Source organism: Chinchilla lanigera, unplaced genomic scaffold, assembly GCF_000276665.1.
Source record: "Chinchilla lanigera isolate Chin_1 unplaced genomic scaffold, ChiLan1.0 scaffold00053, whole genome shotgun sequence".
NCBI lineage: Eukaryota > Metazoa > Chordata > Mammalia > Rodentia > Chinchillidae > Chinchilla > Chinchilla lanigera.
The window spans coordinates 2,655,465-2,665,491 of NW_004955454.1; the positions used below are offsets into that span (position 1 = coordinate 2,655,465).

Here is a 10,027-nt window from a genome sequence, read left to right on the forward strand (position 1 = left end):
CTACAGCTCTCAGGGGTGATAACAGTAAACACTAATAATGTTCTTTTGGGGCCCACCTGGCGCAACCTGACTGGCCTCAGTCCCCTCTCTGCCCAATGCTCACATCCTGATGCTCAGTAGGCCCAACTCCTCACCCTTCATCCACAACTATAAACTCAGGGAATGCATGACCTGGCCTTCCCCACAGAGCCATTCGGCTCTCCCTTCTCCACTATCCCCGCACCTGGCTCTTAGTGGAAGATAAAACCCTGAAGGGCATCCTACCTGCCCAGCCTCCACACACACACCTTTTATATTTGTTTCATTTTTTTGAAAGAGGGTCTCATTATGCACTTCAGACTGGCTGAACTCCCTGTGTAGCCCAGGCTGGCCTCAAATTCATGGCAATTTTCTGCCTCAGCCTCCCGAGGGCTGGTATTACAGGCATGCACCACCACACCCAGCCTGCCCAGCCCCTTCTGAAATCCTATACTCAACTTTATATTTCTCATTGTCTCTTAAAATCCCTCAAACTGTATGAGCTTCTGGTTCTGCAAAATCTAAGTTTGTCCAGTATGCTCTCCAGCTTCTCTTCTCTAGGACTCTTTGCCTCCTAACAGCTTCTACATTGCTATCCCAATTCCAACTGCACAGCCTCCCACTGTGAACCAGTTGTTAAATTGATCGTAGCTTGAAATCAACCATGGTGAGAATATTTATACCACTGGCATCTGCAAAAGCTACAGGTTAGGGTTTCCCTTCACTAGATCCACTGGTTGAACATTGCACATTGAACTAGCACACGAAGGGCACAGGACAGGGCCTTTCTTTCTTTCTTTCTTTGGTCTTTTTTGTTTTTGTTTTTGTATTTTAAGACAGGGTCTCGCTATGCAGTTCAGGCTCGCCTTGAGCTCACTTTGTTGCCCAGGCTGGTCTCAAATTCACAACGATCCTCCTGCCTCAGCTTCCTGAGTGCTGGGATTACAGGCATGCACCACCACGCCCTGCTCTTGTTTTGGTCTGAGACAGGGTTTCACTATGCAATTTAGGCTGTCCTTGAACTCACAGCGATCCTCCTGCTTCAGCCTCTCCAGTGCTGGGATTATAGGCAAGAAAGAGCCTTTTCCTGACCACTGCCTGGCCTGGAGGAGCCCAGCTGCCTAAGAGCCAGGGAACACTAGAAGTTCCCCCAGCCCGAGCTACTGCAGAGAGCTTGGACTACCCAGGGGACACCCTGCTGGTGGCAGTCAAAATTTCCTCAGGAGAACCTCCAGAGCCAAGGAAGGGAGTTAAGCCATACTCTGCATATGAAGACAGAGTATATGAAGACAAGGGGTGTAGAATGGTGCCTGGCAGTTTGGTCTCTATGACTGGCAGAATGAGCAATTAAATGGGTAGGCAGCTAGGTTTGGGACAGACTTGGATGAAAAAAGAAAGTGAACGCTGTGTTTTAAGACCAGGAAGAGGGCTGGGGATATAGCTCATTGGCACAGCGCCTGCCTGGTAAGCCCGAGGTCATGAGTTCGATTCCCGGTCCCCCCGCCACACACACACACACACACACACACACACACACACACACACATACACACACACAGGCCAGAAAGAGTATTCTTGGAGTTTCAGCAAATTCTGCCTGTAAGAATCAACTTCAAGAGAGCCAAACTGCAGGAATAGATCCCTTTCTCCAGATGTGTTTAGCCATCAACCCCCGATTCCACCCCTCCGCAGACAGTGTGTAGGGAACCGGCCACGGTCCGGGATGAGAGCTGCGCCCAGGACCGGATCTAGGAGTTGAACCTAGAAGGTTTTGGTTTCGGCCCTGAAGCCCCGCCCCACCCCCACCAGAAGCCCCACCCCTACAACGTCACAAGATCGGGCCCCGCCCCATCACAAAGGCCCCCCCCGCCCGTCACTAGGCCCCGCCCCGGCCCCGCCCCGTCACAGGGCCCCGCTGCGTCTCTCTAGCTGCAGGCGCAGGCCCAGCCGAGCCGGCCCCGGAGCGGTGCGGGTGCGGACGCACCGACCATCACCGCGCCACTGCGCAGCGGACACCGGGAGGACCTGCCTGCGGCTCCCCGGGATCGGTGAGTCCCCGACCCGACCCTAGGAGCTTGTCTGGCCCGCGGCAGTCGCTAGGTCGATAGGCCGCCCCCGCGTCTCGGTCTCTGCGCGGCAACCCCGCCACCTCTGTCGGGTCAGTCGGTCTGGCCAGGGCGGACGGCCCATTCAGCCCAGAGTGGCGGCGGCAGTGGGGGCAGGGAGCCGCGGAGGCCCGGACCCGGAGGGAGGGGGCGGCGCGCTACGCGGGGCAGGACCCGCGGCCCCGGCGCCCCTCGCTCGGCGGGAGGGTCCACCCGCCCTCTGCGCGCATCCCAGGACCACCGCCCCACCCTCGCTGCCCCCAACGCGGGTGTCCCCACGCCTGCTTTGTTCCTCGGTACGCCCTCTGGTCGCTTCCATCCCCCACACACCCCCGCACCCCGCTGTTGCTGGCGTACCCCACCGCCAGACACCCGGGCAACCAATCCAGGCCTTCTCCCGCCCCGGGAGCGAGGGACTGCCGGGCCCTGTCTTTGAGAGAGGAGAGGGATCAGGGCTCCATTGGTCACAGATGGCGTGGGGATTTCCTGGGATAGAAATAGCCGCAACCTCTGGTCTCTTCAAGCTGCTTAAGAGGCGGGATGCGAAGGGGAGGGCCCGCCGGGCACACCCCCACGCGTCCCCAGCCTTGCCCTCAGTCTCCACTCGCCTGAGCTGTGACCCTGGGACGATGACAGCGGCAGCGAGAAGGCCCCACCGAAGCTCCAAATTTCGAGGCTGACAGCCATCCTAACCCTTTCCACCCCTCCCCCACCTCCTGGGTCGGCCTACAGTCACCCAGACCCACTTGGTTCCCCTGGCCTCCTTGCTCCAGGGCTCCCCCACACGTTGGGGCAAAGGTCATGGTCCCCGCTCCTTCCTTCTGATTCAGGCCGCAGTGACAGAACGCTAACTACAGTATTCTCTCTTTCTCCTCTAGGGGCAGCCAGCAGAACCCAAGGCCATGTCCCATGAAAAGAGTTTTTTGGTGTCTGGGGACAGCTACCCTCCCCCCAACCCTGGATACCCTGGGGGGCCCCAGCCTCCCATGCCCCCTTATGTTCAGCCTCCCTACCCTGGAGCCCCTTACCCACAGCCTGCTTTCCAGCCCTCCCCCTATGGTCAGCCAGGGTATCCCCATGCCCCCAGTCCCTACCCCCAAGGGGGCTACCCTCAGGGCCCATACCCGCAAGGGGGCTACCCTCAGGGGCCGTACCCTGAAGGAGGATACCCACAGGGGCCATATCCACAGAGCCCCTTTCCCCCCAACCCCTATGGACAACCACAGCCTTTCCAGGCACAGGATCCTGGCTGTGAGTAGTGGTTATCCGGGTGTGGTGGGCAGGGCTCCACTTCCCTCCAGCACAGCTGATCCAGTCCCTTGCCCCCTCTCCCCTAGCACCCCAGCATGGGAACTACCATGAGGAGGGGCCCCCATCCTACTATGACAACCAGGACTTCCCTGCCACCAACTGGGATGACAAGAGCATCCGACAAGCCTTCATCCGAAAGGTGGGACCTGACTGTGGGCGGGGGTGCTGGGGGAGTGTTTGGGGGCAGGACCCTGACTCCCCCTTCTCCCCAGGTGTTCCTGGTGCTGACTCTGCAGCTGATGGTGACCCTGTCAACGGTAGCCGTGTTCACTTTTGTCGGGGAGGTGAAGGGCTTTGTCCGGAAGAATGTCTGGACCTACTATGTCTCCTATGCCATCTTCTTCATCTCCCTCATTGTCCTCAGCTGTTGTGGGGACTTCCGGCGAAAGCACCCTTGGAATCTTGTGGCACTGGTAATGTCCAAACCTAGTCCCAAGCCTCCCGGCCAGTGGAGCAGCAAAGGGTGGGAAGTGGGTTAGGGCTGGGGCCACTCCACACACCCAGCACGGGGTGTGACCTTCTTTTCCCACAGTCGATCCTAACTGTCAGCCTGTCTTACATGGTGGGCATGATCGCCAGCTTCTACGACACTGAGGCGGTCATCATGGCTGTGGGCATCACCACAGCTGTCTGCTTCACAGTGGTCATCTTCTCCATGCAGGTAAGGGGTCCTCCAAGGCAGGCTGTGGCCCAGAGGCCTTCCTGGGTCTGGCACCCACAGCCGCTTGTCCCTCTTGCGTCCTCTTAGACCCGCTATGACTTCACCTCATGCATGGGCGTGCTCCTGGTTAGCATTGTGGTGCTCTTCATCTTTGCCTTGCTCTGCATCTTCATCCGGAACCGCATCCTGGAGATCGTGTACGCCTCGCTGGGGGCTCTGCTCTTCACCTGTGTGAGTGACAAGGTGGAGGCCTTGGGTGGGAGGACACCAAGGGGAAGGGCTATCTCTCAACACTACTGTTGTCGTCCTCAGTTCCTGGCAGTGGACACTCAGCTGCTGCTGGGGAACAAGCAGTTGTCCCTGAGCCCGGAGGAGTATGTGTTTGCAGCACTGAACCTGTATACAGACATCATCAACATTTTCCTCTACATCCTCACCATCATTGGCCGTGCCAAGGAGTAGCCTGGGCCCCCAGCTTGCTGTGCCCTACTCAGGAGGCACAGCTAGCCAGGGCCCTTCCCTGGCATCGCAATGCCAACCATATTTCTTTCTCTCTGGTCCCCAGGCATGGCCTGGGGCAGAGAGAGCCCCTCTTCAACCTTCCTTGTATGTACACAGCAGAAAACTTCTGTTTGGACCTGCTGTGGCCACAGCATGGCCCCTTCCAGCCCTCTCATCCTGCCAAGGGGCAGTGGGGCCTCATTTTTGTGCCACCTCCTGTCTACTCATTGTTGCATGATTCCTGTCTGCCAGCCCACCACCCTGGGGTCTGGGGCAATGCCAGGCCCAGGGGAGAGGGGTCGAGTCAAGAGGTGAGGGTGCACGTCTTCCTCCTGTCCCAGCTCCCCAGCCTGGCATAGAGTTTCCCCTTTCCCTCCCCACCCCGCAGCACTGCCTTCTGGGAACATGTGAGGTGGGGCTCTCCTGTGCTGAGCCCTGAGCAGAGAGATGGCATGTTTCAGGGGAGGAGGAAGCCTTCTGCTCGTTCTGCTGTCACTAAAATTCCAATAAACGGAACCTTTTGCTCTCTGCTTCTCATCTCTCCTATCACTGTCCCTTCCAGGGAGCTACAGGTGCCCTGTCTACCTGTGCACAGGACAAGCACAAATGTGCGAGTGCATGACAGTACGGTAGCTGATCCTGTATCCATGCCTCTGCCCTTCTTGCCAGCCCCATTTTAAGGTGTGTCCTGGGATTGCTGATGATGGACAGAGATCCTGAGGCTCTCGGGAATGGTACCAGGTCACAATGGGAAGTGGCCTGACTGTACCTATCCTGGGAATGGTACAGCACAGCCATGGGCCCTGCCAACTCCTTACTACCTCTCCCAAAGGCCTCAGATGCACCCAACACAGAAGTGTGCGGAGACTGAAAGCTTGGGCAGGCAGGCCCCTGGGCCTCACTCTGGCATCTGGTCCCTTCATGAATCCCCAGCCCGACCTATTCTGCACCCCTCTTTGCTCTTAGCACATCCGTCTGCAGTACTCACGAACACAGCCCCATTCTCCCCACAGATGGTCCTTTGAGGCCTAGAGCCCTGTTCTATGTACCCCATCCCACCCTGGGTGCCTGAGCTCCAGGGCTGAGGCTGCCTGGGCCACTGTCGTTTTCCTTCTTGTCCGCCTCTCAGTGCACTTGGTTAACTGGCTCATTGCCTCATGTTCACAAAGGGACCCACACCCTGCAAGCCACCCAGAATCCACAGGCACCTCAGCCTCCCCAAAACTTGCTGTTCCTGCATTATCTCCCCAGACCAGAAGCAGCTGTTCCCCTCCTCCATCTTGTCCCACTTCTCTCTGCATCCTCCTCCCTTGTTCAAACCTCCTTGTGGCTGCCAGCACCCTCTACCGGATGCCCTCAGGGTGAAGTCTGCATTCCTTAGCCTGGCACATAGGCCCTGCCATCTGCCTACTGCTGCTTTGGCTGCCCTGCTGTCAGCTCAGCCCTGACCAGTACAACCTGAGCCATGAGCAGGCTCCATCTTGCAGCACTGTCACTGTTCACAGTCCCTCTGCCAGGGCCCTCTTCCCGCTGCAATGACTTGAGCAGGTCCAATTCCTCCTCCAGGGTGCCTGCCTGGAAGTGCTGTAAGTGCTTTTCAGGAGAAGGAACCAACCTAAACCTAGTTTAGAGCCCTCGCCAGGTTCTCTAAAGAGGAAAACACCATCCACAAGGCTAAAGAGAACATGAGTGGAGGTCAGAGGAAGAGTCTAGGAATCATTGCTCAGTAAGCTGTGGAAGGGCAATGTTTGCTGGAAAAAGTTCCAGGACAAAGTGTTTGCTTAGAGAAGGATGTTCCTGGAGATGGCCGGGTGGTCACAGGATTTGGAGGAGGATGTTCCTGGAGATGGCCGGGTGGTCACAGGATTTGGAGCAGAGGCCCTATTGCAGGAGGGCCAAGGCCCAGGAGTGAGGAGTTGGGCCCGCCGGGTAGGTAAAGCCTGCTCAGGCAGGAGCCACAGCTGGGTTTGTGTTCAGGAAAAAGGGGCAGAAATAGAGTATATAGGAGAAGGTCTCAGGGCTAAAGACAGGTTGAGATGTGCCAGAAAGAAGCTACAAACAAAAACTTGCCTAGAGGCATTTGAGGCATACCTGCAAAGGTATCAGGCTGAGCTTAGAGCAAGGGGCTGGAAGCATTATGCCAGCTAAGAGATTGAAGAGTCCAGTGCCCGCTGGCTGATGCATAAAATGGAGTGGAATATATATATATACACATATGCCAAGGTTTCTCAGGTGAGAAAGAAAAGCCAGGATCTAGCTAATCTTCGAGGCCTCTCTGCTGCTAAAAGCTGACTGGAACTTAGAGATAGAGGCCTCTGTGCTGCTGGGAGCTGGCTGGCACCCACAGATAGAAAGTCCTTGCTGTTCTCCTGCTTAAAATATAACCAGTTTTACAGAACATTGACAGCAGATGAGGCCCCTCTGTTACCATGATGGATCAACAGAAAAACTAGACCCCTCTGTATACAGCATGATGAACATAGACCAAACAGTGATTCCTGTCCAAATCATAAAGACCAAGCAGTGCTCCACTCTGGCCAGTTTGTGGGTCTGCTGCCCCTTACAACCGACAATTTTTGCCTTCCTGCAGTCCTAAATAAGTATCAAGACACTGCTTTTGTTTGGTTGGGGTTTTTTGTTTGTTTTGAGACAGGGTCTCGCTACGCAGTTCAGGCTGGCCTTGAGCTCACTTTGTAGCCCAGGCTGGCCTCAAACTTGCAATGATCCTCCTGCCTCAGCAAGACCCTGTTATAAAATAATCCCATCATGGCCAGGGATATAGCTCAGTGGCACAAGCACCTGCCTGGCAGGCACAAAGTCCTGAGTTCAATTCCTGGTACCAAAAAATAAAATAAAAACCCATCTTGACCAAAGATGCTTCTGGGGCTGGGGATTTAACTCAGCGGCACAGCGCCTGCTTGGCAAGTCCAAGGTCTTGAGTTTGATTCCTGGTACCGGAAAAAAACAAAACAAAAAACAAAAAACAAAGATGCTTCCTGAAACTCTCCTGTAGGTCACCCATTTTCCTTACAAGACTTCTAAGAACTTTCTCCCTCTATGTAATCCTATGTAACGGCTTCCCCAGGGATGCATTTGCCCCTCCCCTCCATGAGCAGTCATCTGATTTGTTCAACCAAGGTGTACACAGGTGGATTTCATGGGAGATTGCTGATATAGTTAAACATACTAAAGGCAAAGCAGCACTGAGTGTGGTGGCACATGCCTGTAATCCTAGCACTCAGGAGGCTGTGGTGGGGGGATGACCTGAACAACATAGTGAGAGCTTGTCTCAAAAAACAAGGTTAAAAAAAAAAAAAGGTTACCATGGGTTATCTCATGATGGCCCGCCCTTCTTTCCCCAGGGTGTACTTTTGCCTTGCTTTTCTCCTTTACTTGGCCCAAACTCACTCTGCAAAGCCAGTTTCTCCCTCCCTCTTCACTTTTACTTTTTAAAATAAACTTCGTCGCTATTAAAACACAACGAAATAGTCAGCCTTGGTGGCACATGCCTATAATCCCAGCCCTCAGAAGGCTGACACATGAGGATTGCCATGAGTTCAAGGCCAGCCTGAATTATAGAGCAAGATCTTGTCTCAAAAAATAAATAAATAGGGGATTTAGCTCAGCAGCACAGCACCTGCCTGGCAAGCGTCAGGTCCTGAGTTCAATTCCTGGTACAAATAAATAAAATTTTAACAGCCAAAAAAGGTGAATTTATTTTTCAAAAAAAAAAAAATCCTTGTTTACTTAAGTAATCCCTTGTTTTCTTTTTTCTTTCTTTCTTTCTTTCTTTTTTTTTTTTTTTGTGTGTGTCTTTTTGAGACAGGATCTCACTATGCAGTTCAAGCCAGCCTTGAACTTACTTTGCAGCCCAAACTGGCCTCCAACTTGAAACAATCCTCCTGCCTCAGCCTCCTGAGTGCTGGGATTACAGACATGCGCCACCACGTCCAGCATCACTCATTTTCCAGATTCAATCACACCAGCATCTATGGAACAAAAGTTCAAATCTCTTCCACCTCCTGTACTCTAAAGAGCAACATTGCCAGGCATGGTGGCGCATGCCTGTAATCCTAGCCCTCGGGAGGCTGAGGTAGGAGGATTGCTGCAAATTGGAGACCAGCTTGAGCTACAAAGTGAGTTCAAGTCCGGTCTGAACTGCATATCAAGACCCTGTCTCAAAAAGAAAAAAAGAGCAACACTGTTGTCAGTGTCTGTTGAAAAGCACAGTGGGGGCAGACCTGGACCCCAGCTCCACACCGCCAGCACAGGTACTCTGCCTCAACAGGGGTGCTATCCCTGGCTCAACAGGGGTGCTGGTCAGTTTCTCTAGGTTGGAAGCACCTTCAGGACAGAGATTATGATCCGTGAGTTTTAATGCCCAGCCCGGCACCAACTCCAGGGCCTGGCACACTACAGTGTAAAATATGGAATGAATGAACGAACGAACGAACTCTGCGTGGCAGGAGCCACACAAGCATTGCCGCAGGACCAGGGACAGAGAGGGTGCAGACCTCCGGACTTCAGCTCATCATCAACATCCATGAGGAGGAATTTCAGGATCCAGAACAACAGAACTAAAAGCCCAAGGGCATTTGTGGGAAAGAAGAGGGGATCCACGGAGGGACCTGAGGGACCTGAGGGACACAGGTGGCTGTGCAGTGCGTGGAGGCCAGGGCGGACAGCCACAGATGGGAAGCTCAAAGGTCTGACATGTATTTTGCAGGCGATGATAAGTTCAGAATGGTTTGAGCAGAGGCAGGAAGATTGGGGAGGACTATGGTGAGCGTGCAGGCAGGGAGGATCTGTACTGGGGTAAGAGGAAGATGGGACAGCAGGAGCTGATAAAGGCCTGGTCATAGCTGTGCAGCACCCCGCCCCCCCAGGTGTCCTTCCTCAACAGGACTCAGACCCCGCTTCCCAGGCAGCACGACGGCTTGGTGCCAAAACATCCCATGGACATCATCTTCGTCTCAGGGTGGTAGGACACTGCACACCTTTCAGATCCCCAAAAGGCAATACCATACACACACTCCAGCTTCTGAACCCTAATCTTCACTCCTAAATACTCTTCTTCCTGTGGGCCCTGCGCCCTCCAGCCCCACTTCATCCCATCACTCACATCTGCTTGCTCATAACTGCCTCTTCCAAACCTCGAGGCCCTCATGCAGCTCCTCCTCCCTCACTTTCATCCCACCCTGGCTGGATTTTCACTGTTACCCGAGTTTCCTGCTTCAAGAGGACTCTGGTACCAGGCTCAAACCCCAACTCTGTACGAACTTTTATCATGACCTCTGGGCTGCTTCTGCATGCTGCTCAGACCTAAATCCTGCTCTCTTTTTTTTTTTTTTTTTTTTTTTTTTTTTTTTTCTCCAGTACCGGAACCGAACTCACGACCTTGCGCTTGCCAGGCAGGCGCTTTTGCCGCTGA

At 54.3% G+C, this 10,027-nt stretch overlaps 1 protein-coding gene across 1 annotated transcript; it reads left to right on the forward strand.

Annotated features, from left to right (window-relative positions):
• Positions 1-1,909: 1,909 nt before the first annotated feature.
• On the forward strand, positions 1,910-5,127 carry Grina (glutamate receptor, ionotropic, N-methyl D-aspartate-associated protein 1 (glutamate binding)). The gene is made up of 7 exons (XM_005395836.2): positions 1,910-2,066; positions 3,002-3,374; positions 3,461-3,573; positions 3,647-3,847; positions 3,967-4,095; positions 4,183-4,326; positions 4,408-5,127. Exons 2-7 carry the CDS (start codon positions 3,026-3,028, stop codon positions 4,555-4,557), a joined length of 1,086 nt encoding a protein of 361 aa, XP_005395893.1. The 5' UTR covers positions 1,910-2,066; positions 3,002-3,025; the 3' UTR covers positions 4,558-5,127.
• The last annotated feature ends 4,900 nt before the right edge of the window (positions 5,128-10,027 follow it).